Source organism: Capricornis sumatraensis, chromosome 3 (genome assembly GCF_032405125.1).
Source record: "Capricornis sumatraensis isolate serow.1 chromosome 3, serow.2, whole genome shotgun sequence".
Classification (NCBI taxonomy): Eukaryota; Metazoa; Chordata; class Mammalia; order Artiodactyla; family Bovidae; genus Capricornis; species Capricornis sumatraensis.
The window spans coordinates 19,601,796-19,620,886 of NC_091071.1; the positions used below are offsets into that span (position 1 = coordinate 19,601,796).

At 46.8% G+C, this 19,091-nt stretch overlaps 1 protein-coding gene across 2 annotated transcripts in view; it reads right to left on the reverse strand.

The window, feature by feature from the left end:
- Positions 1-5,693: 5,693 nt before the first annotated feature.
- The window catches only part of TNRC6A (trinucleotide repeat containing adaptor 6A), a 180,001-nt gene continuing 166,603 nt past the window's right edge, over positions 5,694-19,091 (reverse strand). For both annotated transcript variants that reach the window (XM_068969083.1, XM_068969082.1), the window contains 7 exons: positions 15,275-15,433; positions 14,496-14,636; positions 13,080-13,187; positions 11,698-11,919; positions 9,838-9,908; positions 8,927-9,066; positions 5,694-8,412 (listed from right to left, as the gene is read on the reverse strand). In XM_068969083.1, the coding sequence (XP_068825184.1) occupies positions 8,037-8,412; positions 8,927-9,066; positions 9,838-9,908; positions 11,698-11,919; positions 13,080-13,187; positions 14,496-14,636; positions 15,275-15,433 (1,217 nt within the window). In that variant the 3' untranslated portion in view covers positions 5,694-8,036. The remainder of the gene's footprint in view (positions 8,413-8,926; positions 9,067-9,837; positions 9,909-11,697; positions 11,920-13,079; positions 13,188-14,495; positions 14,637-15,274; positions 15,434-19,091) is intronic.

The following is a 19,091-nucleotide window of genomic DNA, read 5'->3' on the forward strand; positions in this document are numbered from 1 at the left end:
GAGGATGACAATGCATGCGTTCTGGAAGGAGGTAACGCGCAGGGACTCCTTGGAGATATTGAGAGATGCTATGAAGGGAACAAAACAGGGCACGTGCTAGACCTGGGCTTCTCATCCTCTGCTGCTGGCTAATCCCTTCCTGTGGCGGGGGGCGGGGCGGGGGAGGGGGTGGTGCGGGCTGGGGGCATCTTGTACGTTTCAAGGACAAGGAGCAGCATCCCTGGTCTCTAACTGCTGGATGCCAGGAGCAGGCTCTCCCCTCGCCCCCTTGTTGTAAGAGCCATAAAGGTCTCCAGACAGCCTGACCATCCCCTGGGTTGGGGCCAACATCAGCTCCAGTTGAGAACCACTGTTCTGGACAGGAGAACGGCCAGGAGTGGGAGGGGACTATTCGAGAGACGGATGGGACGGCGTTCCGTGCACAGGCATCTTTGCTTGGAGTGGGATCAGGAGTAGCCAGCTGAACACCTGGGGCAAGACTGATTCAGAGGAAGAGGTGATTCCCCAGGGTGGGAGAGAGCAAGGGGGTCTGGGGAGGGCTGAGGAGAGCAGGTGAGGACAGGGGCTGACCGTGTTAGGCACGCCAGCTTGCAGGCCGTGGTAAGGGGTCTGGGTTTTCTCCTAAGCGCTGCAGAAAGTCACCAGAGGATCATAACATGCTGGTGATGTGACGGAGCTGAAGACCCAGAGTTCAGGGACACAGAGGGACTTTCTGGGGTGATGGACACGGCTTCTCTCTTGGCGGGATGAGGGCTACATGAGGGCATGCACTCATGAACCCACTGAGTGGTACGCTTTAGAACTGGGCTCCTGTATTGTATGAAAATTATTTCAGTTTAAAAAATATATTTATATTTGGCTGCACCAGGACTTACTTGTGGCACTCGGGATCGCCAGTCTTTGCTGCAGCATGCACAGTACCTTTTACTTTTGGCATGCGGGGTCTAGTTCCCTGGCCAGGAATCTCGAACTCAGGCCCCCTGCATTGGGAGCACGGAGTCCTTGCCACTGGACCACCAGGGCAAAGCTCACCCTAGCTATTGTGAGGCGGGTGGACAGAGCGGGTGGAAAGCGGGAGACGTCCTGGCTGAGGTCACGGCGCTGAGGGTGGAGAGATGGTCTGATTAAAGATCTCTTTTGAAGGCCAAGCAGGATTTTGGATATTGGGGGTCAGGGACTGAGCTAGCAGATGGTCTCATGAGGACTTCAGTCTGGAGTGGTGTAATTTCAAATGCCGTGAAAGACCAATAAACAGTTATTTATCTACTCTCTCTTTTTTTTTGCCACACCTCCAGGCATGTAGGATCTTAAGTTTCCCACCAGGGATGGAATCCGCACCCCCCGCAGTGGAATTCAGAGTATTAACCACTCAACAGCCAAGGAAGTCCAAATTGTTACTCCCAAGGGCACAGGTGTGCCGGTGGGAAGAGCTTTCCCTTGGCCATGTTGCCTCGTCCTTAGGTACTCAGGATGTCCCATTTTCGCCCATGACCTGAACTGCTATGTATATACCTAAGATTGTCTTTATTTTTTTAATAAGGGGGGGTGCCATCATATTTCTGGGACTTCTGTGGTGGCTCAAATGGTAAAGAATCTGCCTGCAACGCGGGAGACCTGGGTTTGATCCCTGGGTCAGGAAGATTCCCTGGAGAAGGGACTGGCTACCCACTCCAGTATTCTGGCCTGGAGAATTCCGTAGCCAGAGGAGCTACTGTCTGTGGGGTCGCAAAGAGTCGGACACGACTGAGAAACTAACATTTTCACTTTAATCATATTTATTATTTTTTAAATTATTAAATTTTTTAAAACCTTGGCTGCATTGGGTCTTCGCCGTTGCGGAGCACAGGCTCCAGCGTGGGCAAGCTCAGCGGTTCTGTCACTCAGGCTTAGTTGCCCCACGGCATGTGGGATCTTTATTCCCTGACTAGGGATTGAATAACTTGTCTCCTGCATTAGAAGGCAGATTCGTAACCACCAGACCACCAGGGAAGTCCCTAAGGTTGTCTTTAAATGTGAGTCATTTAAAAAGTAAATCTTGCTTTTCAGGGACTGCAAATCTGGAGAGATCCTGGCTGGGAGAAGGACTTGAATCTCATTGTGCTCCCGGCCTTTTGACCCTCCCTGAAAGCCCCTCAGTAAAAATGGACTGATCAAAAAAAAAAAAAAAAAGTAAAACTTGAACGTGTGTATTTACAAGGCAACCTTAGCAAACCAGGGTTACTTGTTATACCTAGCAGGGGGATGATAATAACTAGCCCAATAAAACCAGACAACGTTATTGAATGAAAAATTCAAAATAATGAAATACTTGAAAACTAAATTCCCGAAGAATGGGACATTTTTCTAATTTATTTTTAATTGAAGGATAATTGCTTTACAGTATTGTGTTGGTCTCTACCAAATAGCAACATGAATCAGCCACAGGGTTAGCCCTGCCCCCTCCGAGAATGGAACTTCTGATGCTTATGTAATAAGGGCCTATAGTCATTGCTAGGCCTTAACTGTATTCCTTAAAAATCTCTTTGTAATCACATATCTGTTTCTATAGGAAAAATATTAAAACAGAAACAAAACTAAAATAGTGACTCTAGGAAGTGCAAACCAGGGCTTGAAGTCTCTGGTGCACACTTGGGAGGGGCTCCTTAGATCCCTTGGAGAGCATGGCAACCCACTCCAGTATTCTTACCTGGAGAATCCCATGGACAGGGGAGCCTGGCGGGTTATGGTCAAAAAGAGTAGGACATTACTGAAGTGACTGAGCATGTGGTATGCATCTTAACCCTGGGGGCACCCTGGGGCCTTTGCTGGGCGCTGGGACCTGCCTGGGATCCTGATCCAGCACACCCAGCACAGCAGGAAATCCCAGGAAGTCCCAGGATGACTATAGAGTTAACATTGTTATTATTTTTTAACTTTTTGTTGTCAATTTATTATTTACCCCTTTGCCAAAATCCAATGAGGCAGGCATTCATAAAGATTTTGGGGAGCTCTCCGGAGGCCTAGTGGTTAGGAGTCCAGGCTGTCACTACGGTGGCCCAGGTTCAGACCCTGACTGGGGAATAGAGATCCTGCAAGCTGCACAGAGAGGCCAGAAAAAAGAAAGGTACAGAGTTTTTAAAAAGATCCTTTACAGCCGAAGGATCAGCTTTACCTCTATCACTTTTCTGAAGGACAGAAATCAGGAACTCTGGGGCATTCGTCCAAAGCAGTGTTAAAAAATATCTGCTCCGTCAAGAGAATGATTTGACGATCACTCCTTTAGTAAGAGCTTAATTTACATTTTAGATGGAAATTTTTCTTGGGATAGTTGTAGATTCACATACAGTTATAAAATAAATACCACAGAAGGGAATTCCCTGGTGGTCCAGGTCCAGTGGTTAGGACTCTGCACTTCTACTGCCGAGGGCCAGGGTTCCATCAAGGGTTCATAACATGTCTGCAGTGGGGCTGCAGCGTGGGGACTTCCTTCTAGCTTCCAGGTGATACTAGCAGGCAGCCACCGTGGAGCAAGCGCTGTCCCCACCTTCCTTCCTGCTGGTCTCCTGTGTTGTCCCCTGGCTCACACTGAGGCCCTCCCGGCCTGCAGGACTGATCTTGCCCCAGGCCTGGCTGTTGCTTCACTGCCCTCAGGGCTTTCCTCAAATGCCACCTCAAGGACATGGGTTTTATTCCAGCTGCCTAGGCTGTCTGTGGTCATGGTAGCACTTTTCAGTGGAGAAAGGGAATGCTGAGTCAAGGGCTCAGGGCGGGACCCAGTGGACGAGGCTGGGAGTTATCCGTGACCGCCTGTACACACCGCAGACGTCCCCGAGGAGCAATTTCTAAAGTGTGGGTATTCCAAGAAATAAAAAAGCAAAAACATTGTTTAAAAAAGGGATTTCCCTGGCTGTCCAGTGGTTATGAGGCTGCTTCCACTGAAGGGGAGCATGTGTTCAATTCCGGCTACTAAGATCCTGCCTGCTGTGTGGCACAGCCAAAAAATAAAAAAAAAAATAAACAGGACTTTCCCTGGTGGTCCACTGGATAAGAATCAGCCTGCCAATGCAGGGGGCCTGGGAGATTCCACATGCTGCAGGCAACTAAGCCTACGCATTGACTGCATGCTCTAGAGTCCACGCCCTAAACAAAAGGTGCAGCAGTAAGTCCCCCTCGGTGCAGCTAGAGAAAGCCCCTGCACAGCCACGAAGACCCAGTGCAGTCAAAAATAAATAACATAAAATTTAAAAAGAGAAATAGGGACTTCCCTGATGGTCAAGTGGCTAATACTCCGAGCTCCCAAAGCAGGGAGCCCCAGTTCACGCCCTGGTCAGAGAACTAGATCCCACATGCCTCAACTGAAAGTTCATATGTGGCATCTAAAGATCCTGTGAGCGGCAACTAAGGCCCAGTGCAGCCAAATAAATTTAAAAATATAAACAAACATTTATAAAGTGTGGGTCCTCCGTGATGCGGCCTTTAACTCCTCTGCGAAGACTTCACACCTCCCCCTGAACTTTGACAGGTTGTCTCACCCAGAACTGAATCTATTTATTGGTTTGTTTTTTGGATAGCTTATTTACGGCCAGTGGCACTGATTTTTCATAGAGTCATGACATCACCATCTTTTGTCAAAAAACTGACATAAGGAGTTGATTTTTTAAACTATGAAATCTATGAAAATTCAGGTGGTTCGTGATATGGTGAAATTGAGAAGACCTGGTGGAGCTCCTGGGCACAAAAGCCTTTCTGTATCCCCTATTTCTTGTTTGCAGGAAATAGGCTTCATTCAGCCTCCACAACCTTCCCGGGGTTCCACACAGTTGATAATCAGGGAAGATACAGGATGCAGAGATAATGGAGTAGTCAAGAGACAATACTGCAGCCTTAGGGACAGGGTCCTGGTTCCCGCTCAAAGGATACATAGATGACTTTTGAGCTGTTTGGCAGCTCAGGTGGGAAAAGTTAACAGTATGCTTCCCCCGAACAGGTAGACAGACCCCAGATTGGCTGGAATCAGAAAGCTGATGGTGCTGACTCCCAACTGTCCCATCACCAACCTCAGAACAATGTTCACGAGCTGATCACACCCTCTGAATCTCCTATAATAAACTCCTCACCACCTGCTCTGGGTTGGGACACACAGTCTTGAGGGTTTTCAGCCCTCTCTGTCCCCCTTTGCCTGGCAAAGCAATCAAGTTATCTTTTTCTGTTGCACCCAAAACATATACAGTTTGGTACAGGACAGAGTCTGGATTTTGGCTGCCAGTCCAGGCAAGCTGACCCCAGCGGATTATTGTCTTTGAGAAGGCAGCGTTGGGCAGGCCCTCAGGGAGCAGCTCAGGATATCTAGAGCCCAGGACACGTCCTGGGGAGGAGGAGCTGTGTAGCTCCTGGGATCTATATTTGGAAACACATGGGTAGATGTGTTAAAATATTTAGATCAACTCTAAGAGGCTGTTAGTGACTCAAGGTCACTGAGTCAGGGCAATGTCACGGTCAGACTCATCATCTAGACTAAGGCACGGGCAGTTGAGAGAGATTAAGGAAGGTTTAGGAGGAACACAGTCGTTCAGGGACTAGAACTGTTTAAGGACCAGGCAAACACCAAACCACTTCTTAATTTTTTAAATCAAACACTTTATTTCCACATAACAAGCGCAAAAAACTCCCAAACACTTTAACAATACAATTAACGCAGTTATGAAGTCAATTATATACTACTCAAAGCCCCAAAAGGTCAATCAGCTTAACGTTCCAAACATTTCCAGACGTGGTTTTTCAAAGCTACCTTTGGTTTTTGGAAAAACCAGTATGGAAGTCAATATACATTGAATGCATTGAACAACATTTGCTTATATTAAGGTGTCCAACAACATTAGCTTACACCTGGCAAGTTGGAGCATGATCTGAAGTCATACGCTGAAATACATACACAGGTTCTGCCCCCGCAGCTCCTGCGGTGAGGAGCGAGGGCCGTGAAGGGGGAAGAAAAAGGCCAGTCCAGGCTGTGGCATTTCTCATTTTGTAACAGAGGTATGAGAGTTAACACTAAGAACAATGTCAAGTCATTAAGCTTCATGTTCCAAATGGTCTCTTGCTGAGGCTTGAGATGGGCACAAATGGTGGGGAAGATGAAGTCACAGGAGAGTTTGAGCAACAAGATCCCAAAGATGCTCAGAGAGGGTAGGAAGGAGCAAGCAACAGTTTCCCATTGTTCTCACATTATTTCAGGGTGAAAGTGTGAATAAGTTCGGATAAAATGTTCAAATATTTGCTTAGATTTTTTTTTTACTCGGTTGCTCTATGAGAACCCTCATACATAGCAACTTTGAAACTTTCGTTATAAAAAAGAGCGTACAAATAAATTCACAAAAAAGAGACAGTTAATGCTGAGCAGCCAAAAAGTCATGGTTTATTATATCTGAAGAAAGTTCATAATTCAAACACAACCAGACTGTACATTTTACAATCACATTCTATTTGTAAACAGTTAAAAGCCACTGACTTCTTTTGCATCTTAGGACACAAACAGTTAGAATCAAGGCAATGAAATGATGGCAAATTCTGTACTGTTAAAATTTTTACCCTTGTTTAGTCTCTCTTCTTTGACTAAGCAAGCATTATAATACCATTTGTGGGCAAAAAAAGGGGGGGTGGGGAGAAAGAAATTTTAAAAATGGTGTATAACTCGTTAGTTTGCAACAACATTTAAAATTTTCTTTATACAACGAACAATTCTGTAAGCCCAATATCTTGGTTACAGTATGCATAGTTACTGATTTCGGCTTTAAGGTACAACAGTTAAACATTAACACAGTCACGAGAGAGCGGAAACAGAGAGCCACTTGATGGGATTACAAAAAATTATTACCTATTGATTATTAGCAAACCATCATCACTCACTAATAAAAAGACAGCATCTGAAAGCAGAATCTCAAACTCCAGCTTTAAGCATTTTTTTGTTTTTTTTTCTTTTTTTGGCAGAGAAAATTCTTAAACAGAGCAATACGTAGTATCAGTGCTAAAAGTTGGGGTTTTTCTTTTTTCCTATAAGAAACTACAAGGAGTTTTTTTTTTTGTTTTTTTTTTGTTTTTTTAAACTGGGGAACTGGTTTTCCTGAGAACCATGCTCTTTGATTTAGGACAGAATAGAAAAACAAAAGAACATGGCCAAATGCTGCTCCTTTTTCCCAGAGATAGAAAGCATCTTTTAAATCATCCTCCATTTTTTTTTTTTGTCTTTTAATTTTTTTTTAAATGATGGAAGAGTAAACATTTTTTTTTTTCTCAAAAAACAAACAAAAAAATCTGTAAACAAGAAGGCTCAACGTGGGAACCTTCAAAACAAAATGGAAAGCCTATTCAAAGTGCAGGGCCCGTCCTGGGTGGCAGGTGGGCTGCAAGTCACAGCTGTGGCCACAGTTTTTCAAACTGCAGAGTGAAATTCTTTAGTTTTATAACATGAAAAAACTGGTGCAATACTTTCATTTATAGTCCTAAGTCAGCATCATAACTTGATCTTTTAAACTCCACGATACCACAATAAGGTAGGCAAACATCAAGGCATAGTAGAGAGCGCACACCTTAAGAACATCCTTGAGTAAACATTTACACTGGAACAGCTGCCCTCCCCATATTGCCGAGTAGACGGAGAGAACACCCTTCAGTGCAAAGTTAAAAGCTCATACATTATCAGCCCAAAAAACTTGTTTGCAAAAAGAAGAGAAAAAGAATGAATGGGGGGAGGGGTAGAAACGGGGGAAAAAAAGAGAACTCAAAGGCTAAACATGATGAATATACACAAGTGAGCTCATTCTATACGGTTTAGCATGTATGGCGCTATTTGGGAGTGTAAATAGATAGATACCTTTTCACATTATAATATTGGCCTGCATGATTCAAGTATTCAAACTGATATGTTTCAGGGAAAACAAAGTGGAGAATGTGCAGAGAATAGCTGTTCCCACAGGTGGCCCCTGGCTGCAGGCGGCGAGCCCAACTTAGTGCTCCTTTCTCTCGCGGCTTGAGGTCGAAGTTCGTGAGTCTAGTCTACACTGTTACATGGACTCTCCACCCCCACCCAGGTGGTCAACAGAAAGAAAAGCATTAATGGGGGATGGGCTGCTAATTCCCCGGGGGTCGCTGCTGCTGGGAGGACCCCACAGGCTTGTGGAATAATGTGGGGTCCCCCAGAGGGAAGTGCCATGAAGGTCTCCACAGTTAGTTCCCGACAGCCCAGCACCATTCCAGTGATTGAGATCGGTCCGGCTGGAGAATGAGTGGGAACAGTCGAGGGAGCCCAGCCGGCTCTGGCTGGACCCGAGAGACTGCCAGCTGGGAGAAGGGGTCAGAGACTGACTTTGTGCAAAGAAACGACTGATCTCCTCTTCACTGGCAAACTCAGCAAGAATAGTAGTGTTCCCCAGTACACACCTGGAGGAGAGAGACACAAGCAGGCCTGGTGAAGACGGGGGCCAGCTGAGGGGTCTGAGCCAAAGTCAGGGGGGCATACCGTCGCCGCGGAGGGGGAAAAGAAGAGGGCAGGGCATGCAAGGACGCCGAGGGCCCTCCCGCCAGCCCGCGCGCGCCCCGGAGGCCACACGTGGTGGGGCACAGCGCCCAGGGCTCTCCAGACCCAGATGTGCCGCCCAGCTCTGCTGAGGCGTCAGATCACGTCCTGTCTCCTAACGGGAAATTTAAGGGACTTTCTAGGGCCACTTTGATCTGGGGTGATGTGCTCCCTTCTGAACGTTGCCCTTGGAGCCAAAACACAGGAGGCTGTAGCTGTTCTGAGATGCTCACTGCGGGGCCGCACGTGCCGGTCCAGGGGTGGTGCGCGGGGTCACCGGAGGTCCTTCCAGCCACCCGAGGGGGCCCTAACAAGAGGATTCCGAACCTGCACCCCCAGGGGCGTTTTCCAGGCGCCTGCGTAGAATGGGCAACTTACATGTGCAGAGACTTTTGTGCCTTCACTACCTCTTCTTTTGAACTGTAACGGACCAAAGCGTTTCCATGTGGGAGGTTCAGGTGGAATGTTATCAGTGGGCCATGCTGCATGCACAGAGTACGCAGAGTTGAGCCATCAATCTAGGAAACAAGCCAGGGAGCTGCCAGTTAGACGCGCCGCCGCGAGGCCCGTCCAGGGAGGTGGTCCCGGGCTGGGACTCTGGTTCTCTCTCTTGCCCAAGGTCCTTCGCTCCTGGTGCCACTCTGCACTGGGACTCACTGCTGTCATGGGGCACAGCGCCTCCCTCCCCACCTCCACTGGTCCCAGAGCCATACCTCTGTGGCCTCTAGACTCCTGGATATTCCCCAGATCCCCAATTCCTTAGTTAGCCATTGCCCCTGCTGTGGCTTCAGGTCTTCTCTCTTCCCTGCCCTGAGGACAGGATTCATCAAGGCACTGCTCCCTGGGGAGGAGGGGGGTGGGCTCTTAACACCCAGCCTCCAGAGGAGGGGGTCGTCCAGGGACTAAGAAAATGTTCTCATCTAAACGGGCAGACACGGTTTCTCAAAACGCGGTACAAGGACCACCTGCATTAAACTCATCTGAACGCCCTTACAGAAATGGAGACCCCTGGTCCTAGCCCAGGTCTGCGACCTGAGGGTCTGCAGGGTGAGATCTAGGACTCTGGTTTTGATCGGCTCCCATGCATTTCATAGCATAAGAACCACAGGATCAGACCACCAGCCTGCCTGAGGTATCCGAAGACCATTCTCTGTCAGGCCTTAACATCTATTTAGTCCACTGAGCAGGCTTGGGCAGTCCTCATCTCAGACTTACACCAGCATGGAAGCCTTTGCTTCCATGTGACCTGGAACCAGGACACCACCAACCAGGATACCTGATGTTCTTACCTGAGGTGTAAGGTTTTTTAGAACAAGCCAATTTGTTATTCTCCCTGAGCTGCTCTCACCCCAGCTGGAACCTAAACAAGGAAGAAAAAGGACAAGTCAGCCTTCCAAGACTGTGGCCTGAATGACTGTGCAGGACAACACAGCCCAGTTACACTGGAGGGATTCAGAAGGATCACTTGAGCTCAGGGGATCCGTTTCCTTCTTTCTTACTCACCTGTGTTCTACCTGGGCTATCTTCCCCACAGGCCAGGATGCCACCTCACTCCAGCTCTGACCAGCAGCTAATTCCTGGGGCACATGGCTTGGCCTCTGGGGGTGAGGGGCTCAGAGGGCTGCCAGCTCATTACAGTGGGTGAGTGAACCACAGGCCAGATGCCTTTGGGCTCTTCCCATTTATAAAGCTAAACCCATTCCCTATTTGGGGAACAGCCTAACTTCATGATCATCTCAGGTACTGGATGATTTTGCATGCACGTCCCACAGGGTGCTAAGTTAGAGGGGATTTAAGAGCCTGCAATCGTCCAGACATTCCTTGTTTAGCCTGGGCTACCACAGGGGCTCTGCATCTGGCTTTCCTGTCCGGCCCCAAGGCATCGTCTCCCTCTCCCAGCACAGCCAAGCTTCAAGACATGATCCAGTCACTCCTGTCTAAAACTGTTCAAAAGAGCCTCAGAAACCCTTTAGAAAATGGCTAAATATCACAGCTCAAGGCACTCAGCACTCCCTGAACACCGCCCCCCAACCCTTGCCAAGCTCCGACTTCACAGGAAACCCTGTGTTTTCCCAGCTCTCTGTGCCTTGGCCTACCCTGCCCCCTCTGCTGACGTGGCTGACTCACACAGGCTTCCTGATCCCACCCGACTCCCATCGAACCTCCTGAGGGTCAAGGGTCCTCAGCCACGTTTATGATGCCCCCTCATCATGCACTGCCAGGCAGTGAGCTGGCACCCAGAAGATGCCTGTGGCCTGAAAGAATCGCTCACACATCACACCAAGCTAACTTGGATTTAGTAACTTGGAACAGACTCAAGTGTTCTTTTCATATAATTAAAACCTTCCCTGTAAGGAAACATTTTAAGTTTTATTTCGACCAATCACTGCTCTAAAGATCGGAAATTGTTATTAATGAGGTTTCACTACAATTTTCAGTCTGGAGTTGAGAAAACTTTGTGCACTTGGGGACAGGGGAGCAGATGAGCCCTGAGTTGTGTTTGTGACTGTGTGTGCAGTGTATGCTGGAGCAGGAGGCAGGGACGGGATCCAGTACAAGTCCCACGTTAGTCGTTTAGAGAAGGAGCAGGAGGGTGGGACCCATTTGTCCCATGTTTCCTGGGACAGTCCGGTTTAGGCCTGCATGGTTAATTAACGGCACCCCCTTTCACTCTGAAATGTCCCTGTTTAATCAACGAATTTTCTGATGATCCTAAGTACAGGCCAAGCTTCAGGGCCCACTCTTAAAGGCCCAGATGGGCTGTCCTCACTGACCCAGGTTTATCAGACGATACTTCATGTGATATGGTGTCACCACAAGTCTGCCACGTGTAGGAAGTTACTACACCGAATGAGATAAGCTCTTGAGCAGCTTCTGAAAGGAGGGGTCCCCATTCTATTAACTTCATTGCTGACTGGTGTGTGTTTCTGGGGAAACCTAAATAACGTGGGCAAAATTTAAAGTAAAACTTAACACTCTCAAAAGCACGGCAGAAGACAGTAATGAACTAGGAATCTTATGCTGCGTTACATTCTAATCCTACTTTATAGAGGGTAATGCAATCGTCTTCTCAGGTCTCTAGACTGGTGGTACTGGCTGGCGTTCCGTGAATGAACCACAAGAAACCACCTTCTTGCATGTCGTCTTACCTGGGGTATACCTGGCGTCAGAATTTCCCCATCCTCCACCTACTCGAAGGGGAGAATTATCCCACGAAGACAAGGGTGGCTTCTGACCAGTCAGTCCCGGAGGTGGGCGGGACGGAGCAGTGATGTTTTTAGGTGGCAGAGGGACCTTCCACAGCTCATGAGCCAGAGAGGTGTTTGTAACTGAACCAGGGGACCATGTCAATTTGGAATCACTATTTCTGGCTACTCGAAGGAGAAAAACAAACAGGGGGAGAAGGGAGATAAACGCTTTCAGAAAAGAGAAAATTTAAGCAATGGCAGTACCCATTCCCCCACCAAAAGCAGATCAGACAAAAATAAACGTTAAAAAGGAACCCACTCCCTTGCCTCAAAACAGACTGTCTCATTAATAGTTTTAAGATCTGTGAGACCCTTAGTCCAGCAAACACAACACACCGAACACTGCTTTAACTGCTCCAAAGAGCGAGTGGCGAGTGGGAACTTCACACCTTAACAATCCTAAGGAGTCCCTCAGGACCGATACTCAGACCACTGGATTTTAGCGTTTTGTTGCTCACTCATGAAATAAGTAGACCCGACTTAGGGAGTCCTCACAGCAGACATTCATGGGGGACATGCTGTACTGAGTGCTGGTCTGCCGGGTGTACTTCCCCTTCCGATCCTCACATACTCTCTACTGAGGTTCAGAGAGGGTAAGCAATTTGCCTATGGGTCCAGTGCACAGCCAGGGATACAGGAAACTCAATAAAACGAATGCTAAAAAAGCGGAGGAGCAGAAGCCAACAGAGAAATTTTTTAACTTCTGTCACCGTCAACTATGATCTTTTTCTACTTTTACCGTCAACTTTTTCTACCTGATCATAAGGAGCTTGTCTTTAAGCCAACAGATCTCAAAGTATGATGGGAAGACTGCTCACAACCCAGTGTATTAATGGCTTGTGACAGTATGAGAAATTCAGAGCGAGCGTTTGTAAACTTCGAGAGCACTCTGACACTACCCTCAAGGCTGTAATCATTTTTCTAGCAATTTCAAGTTCAGGTTTACTGTATTTTACAAAAGTGATCAGTCTGCAAAGAAGTGGGCATTAGAAAAAATAAAAGGTCCTTCACTACAGACAGTTGAGAACCACTGCTTTGAACTAAATTACATTTAATCTCAGACGAGAGTGGCTATTCAGTGAAACCTGATTGTTTTAATAAATGATGACTAGATATGACAAATTTTAAAAGGGGGCAAGTAGTGTTAAAAATATCATCCCAAGCTCAGAAATACACTCTCCTAGCTCCCTGAAAAGACGACTCTGGATTAACATAAGAGGTGAACACAGGAGCCCGGCCACGGGCTCCGACGGGGAGAGCCCCGGCACGGGGACAAGGCCCACCTGAAGTGCTTTGTGCTGTACTGCTGAGGGGAACGTTGTAGTTGGAGGCACGAATGGATGACCAGGCACTAGTTGAAGGCAGCGTGGTGTTCAAGGATGAGGATGACCCTACACGAGGGAAGAGCCCACGAGTCATTCAATCGAGCAGAAGACCAGGCGTTCTGAGACGCAAAAGCCTTCAGAGAACCTGCAACTTAAGAGCATGCCACAGGACGGACACAGGCGTGCTCAGGGCCCGGGCACGGTGCCCACGACGGCAGTTTCCTTCTTGCCTCCACCTTGGCTCAGAAGAGGCCCCTCTCCCACCCATCTCCTCATACGTGTCTGTGAGACTACACCCCAACAATGCGATTGGCAAGAGGCAACACCAGCCTTGCTTCTCAGTACCAGGCTCCATCTGAGTCCCTGGCCTGTCTCTGAGCTCGTGCCTGCTTGCTGGGCAGCTCAGGCGCCCTGGCACCGGCTCCACCAGTGGGCCAGGCCTTTGTTCCTCCCCACTGTGCCCCACGTTCTCCAGAACCTAGCCTCTCTTCCTGCAAATCCCCTTGATGGCTACTCTGGTTTAGCTCCAGACCCGACCATCCTGTGAATCTCTGCGACAGTTCCCGCTGCTGGATCCTTGCATTAACTACAGGCCACGAGCGCTCACTGCCCACGTTCTCCTGTGAAACCACAGTCCAGGTGGTTCCACACACCACTGTCGGCTAATTCAGCCATTTTAGACTGACGAGGATTCTTATCTCACCACCGTGACATGGCAAACATCTGTCAACAAACTGTATTTAATAGAAAGCACTGACTGTTTGACATTTTCTTTATTACCAACTGTGTAACGGGACAGCGGTGAGGATGTATGTTACAGACAAAGACCTAGCCTCCTTCATTGTGCTCACCTTTCCTCCATTGCGTGTATGCGTGGCATTCCTGCACATGGTGAGAAACAACCCCATAGGAACGAGGAGGAGGGTTTTATGTGATAATCCATTGCAAAGCGCATCTGGATGCATGGACCCTTAAACTGCTCTTATTTTCACTCTGAGAGACCAAGAAAGCCAAATGCTTCTCCAGAGGAAAGTTCTTTAATATAACATCTTTCATAACAAAGAACCATTTCTTAATAACCACAATATGGCAACTTGTTATAAAATAGTTATATATTAATACAGTTATTAGAAAGCAAATGTCTGTTGGTTCTTTAAGTTAATATATATGTTCACCCTGTCAAGTGATAATAAATCCTCATCAGTTAAAAAGTGGTTAAGAGTTACCTATCGTCAAGAATTCTGTTATCACTGTCAGAAGCCCCCTGGATGTCAGGGGCTGTGTTGTGCTGGAGTGACTCTTGCTCCTCAGAGTTTCATGTCTACCTTGAGCCCTGCACCATTCAGAAACCCTAAGTTGTGCCCGTCTACATACCACTGTTCCTGTCCCTGAGGTGGTCAACTTCCCGCACAGTATTAATTGAAAGATTGTTTATGACACTGCCAGGAGTGACGTAAGGGTCAGTTTCAGGGTCAATGTTTGGATAACCTTTCCATGGTTCACCAGGGCGAAATTCTGGAAATAAAAACTTAAAATTAGTTCAGGCTTAATCGTCCTCTAAAAATCCACTAGAACTATCCCAAAGTTTTATTCCTAAAGTCCATGCAATTCTCAAATATTTCCCAATATTCTGAAATTATTTCCCAACACCCTAACAGGCTGATTTAATATCACAACTAATATAAGCTGTTATTAATGAGTAACTTGCAAATTTTTGCATGAAGTAATTTCTCTGGGTTTACATATTTTTAAAAGTGTATTTTAAAGTGCTTTATTACAATCACAAGGCTATAGCAACTTGGATTGGACAAAGCAGGCTCTAAGTGCATTTCTGGTGATTCCTCAATAGATGGAAATGCTGTCGTGCCAGTCCCCAGACAGCTGGAGAAGAACAGTGAACGCAGGTTTCCATCATGCTTCGTGATGGACTAATTAACCCCACCCTCACAGCATACAGGCACCGGTCGCAGGCCAGGTCACTCGGCAGCCCAAACCCGACGCTCAGCTTCTCACTCGCCATTTCTGTGCTCGCCCCCACCCTCTGTGCAAGTCAGTCCGATCAAACAGAACTGGGGCCAAATCATTTTTATGTCCAGAGGTACTGAAATCTTAATGGAAACAAACTCTCACAAAAGAAGATGCCAGCATTTTACCTGGTGGCCAATTAACACTGCTAGAGCCATTAGGCGATTTGGCACGTGGCCAGCCATCTCCTATTGAACCTGGAGGACTGGCTGGTGAAGTACTGCTGTTCATAAAGTCATAGGGAACAAATGGAGACTCTTCCAGCCTGAAACCACTTGAAATAGCACCTACAAAAGAGAAAATGGAAGGGAAGTGTGAGCAAAATATACCATCACACCTATTTCTTGTAGTTTGTCAAATACAGTAAGAAAACTTTTTAGTAGATCTGTGGGTTCCAAACTGTGTTCTGTAGATTAGGTGAAGATGTCAGGAGGAAAAAAGCCTTGCGCCTTCTTCAAGACCTCAATCACCTCTCTCCAATGGGGTCCTGGCCCTCAGTGACGGTATATGCATTGACAGAAGAGCTGAAGGACAGAGGATAGAAGGAGAGAATGCATGGTGAGGAGGGCCAAGGCCAGCATGGCAAGAGTTGCGGGGAAAAAATTCTAGCCAGTGGGTGAGGCCTGCACAAAGACTAGAGGAGAGAAACTGTTTGCCACTTCTCAGAAACTCAAAGATCATCTGGTCCGAAAAATAGTAAATGGGAGAGTAAACAACATGAAGGAGTTGGGCCCTGATCTTGAAGGGCAGGGACGACCAAGGACATTCTGTCTTAAATGCTTGGAATTCAAAGATCCTGAGGTGGGGTGTTGCGTATTCTAGCTGCCCGGCCCCACCGCTGCAGACTGACCGATGCTGTCTGTTCCCTCAAGCCTTCAGAATTGGCAACACCCTCAGACAGGGCTTTCTAGGACTTGGCAATGAGTTCATTGTATCGAAGGGTTTTAGGAAGGGAAGTCATACGAATACAGTTCCATGTATTTTGAAGTCACATTTGCGGTGGTGTGGAAAAGAGAAGGCAGGCTAGCTCGGAAGCAGGGAGACCATTAGGAGACACAACAGATGGATAAGCTGAAAAGCAGAAATGGGCACTATTCAGAGATGGACTGGATGGGGAGACTGGAGGAAGGAAGAGATCGAGAATAGCTCTTAGGCTCAAATACCCACCAACTGATAAGCACGTAAACAAAACGTGGTACATGTGATCCAATTCAACTATCAAAAGGAATGAACTACCGCATGCTGCAACATGGATGAACCTTGAAAACGTTACGCTAAGCCAGAAGTGCCAGCCTTAAGAGACCAGATGTTACATGCTTCCACTTACACGGCACGTCCAGTGCAGACAAAGCTACAGCAAACGCTTGTGGCTAATGGAGGTGGGAGGAAGGACACCAAAGGGGTTCCTCTGGGGAAATGTTCACAACTGACGGTGTGATGGGTACACAACTCTGAGAACATACCAAAAGCCACAGAAGTGTACACTTCGAAAGGAGACTTGTCCATGGAAATTATCTCAATCAACTCTTTAAAAAAGAGACTGCCTCTTAAGTTTCTAGATTCAATTTCTGGAAAGGGGAGGAGCAAGGGTGAAGAAAGTGAAACCTATCAGATCCCTCTGGGGTTCTCCTGCATACAAAAGCTTTTCCACGTCCCCCATTTCTTGTTTGTAGAAAAAAGATTTTGGCCTCCTAGACCTTCCCTGAGTTCCAAACAGCTGAATCAATTAGGGCAGGGAAGGAACGCAGAAACAAAGGAAAGGCAGTCAAGAAACAACAGCATGGCTCTGGGCCAGGTCCTGCATCCTCCTCCCAGGACATGCGTTAACAACCCCCAGCCGGGTGGAGGACATTGACTGCAGGCTGAGCACCAGCTCGGGACCCAAGAGGATGGGACCAGAAGGCTAGTGGCTGAGATTCCTGAACCACTACCCACCAGAGGAAGGTAACACCCCCGCAGCCCCCGCCGCCCCCCCTTCAATTTTGCCTATAAAAAGCCTCTTCCCCTGAAAACCATGGCGAGTTGGGCTTTCTGAGAACCAGCTAACATTCTCCTCACTTGGCCTTGCAGTGCACTATTCCAAACTCTGACATTTCCATTTGTTTGGCCTCACTGTGCGTCAGACACACAAAACTGGATTAGCAACAAAAGCAAAGTGTCTTGTCCACTGTAGATTTTGAAACAGATGTGAGGAAAGTTTTGGTTCATGGACTTAAGGCTGCTCCAGCTATGAGCTTCTGGTAAAATACAGGACCTCATGCCACTCACTGGTGGGCACTAACCCATCCCTGACTTGAATCAGTTATCCCACCAATTTCACTGCCCTCTCTTCTCTGGCTTCCTCATCTAGCTATTACTTTTATCTGAGTGAACTATGTATCTTAGCGGAATTAAAGCCACTTGGAAATAAAGTAGGATATATAAAGCAGTAGTTCTAAGTAACACAGTAAGTAAGCATGATTATCAAATTTCAAGTGACTAATTCTTATGCAAGAACCAGCAATGATAAAAGCACTCCCTGTCCTCTGCTTTTTAAAAAGAAACAATTTCTACTTATTAAAACTTCATTTTGTTAAAAAGTAAAATAGATGTGAGTTAAGTGTTAGCCATGGTCCAATTACATTCTATCAATCACTACATGGGAGAACATCAGAAAAATGAAACATAAAAGTTATGTGGGAGATTTTAGTTTAAGCAAATACAGCTGGATTTACACTGAGAAATGGCCCTGTCTTAGAGGGAGGGCACTCATGACATAACAATGATGGCCACGGGAATAACGAGGAAGGGTGAGACCCACTGGTCACTTATAAGTGTCTCACCCTGGTTAGTGCTTACGTGCTTCAGAGATATTGCCTTACTCATCCTCAAAACACCACAAGGGGTTCTGTTATTACTCCCACTGGGCAGATGAGGGATTGAAGTTCAGAAAGGTTAAGTTACTTGCCACTAGCTAATACGTAGCAGTTACGTATTGATTCTAGGACGCATTTCTTTTGACATTTTTACCATTGTCTCAGCTGCCACTTTTAAGGGAAATTCCAGATGTAGTACACCACTGAGAGGCAAGTCAGCTTAGAATTCGGGGCTGCTTGATTCATGTTCCAATGTTCCTTCAATTACATGGCAATTTCACCTTCAATTTCGGGTAATCATCAGTCCAGTGTGTACAAAGCTGCAAACTGACCTTTAAGCCAAGGTTAGTCCAAGTTTTAAGAGAAAATCCAATGAAAAGGAAAGGAATCGATGTCACAAAATATCCTTTTAATACTAAGCAGGGGAACATAGATCTGATGTTACTTAAGTTAGAAAACAAGTCTCTCCTAGCTCTTCCTTATCTAAAATCACTAAACCCTGTCAATTCTGCTTCCTACGTAACTCTTTTTTTCTGTGATCAAAAAGATTTCGGAATCATTTTGTTTTGGGTTCCCTGTATATAGCATACAGTCAGGTTTTACTTTAGGATTCAATATGAATTTCTTTTAATAAATTAGTTTGACCCACTTACATTAATCAAATCGATATATATTTGGTTTTAGTTCTTTCATATAACTTTATACGATGCCTTTTACTTCTTTATAAGCAACAGCCCTCAACTCTAAAATAAACTATTCCTGCTCCTGAACATGGTACTTTTCCCTGGGTGACGAGGGGCAAGGGGTTATATAAACTGGTGAAGAAAACAGAATCATAGGACCATAAAGTATCACAAATACCCCAGAGCCCAGTCCAACCCTCACTGCTCCACAACTCCGGGGTTAAATGTCCTTGTCTCCACTCTACTTGCCTGGTGTTTTGACTTTGGAAGGTGCACACAAAAGGCTTAGCACAGTAGGGCTAGGCTGCACATGGCAAAGAGCTCCAAGACGAGCCCTTGATGGTTGCTGGGCTCCTGTAGCTCAGAGGAGCCTGCCAGATAAGAGATCCTTTGCATAACCATGGCCA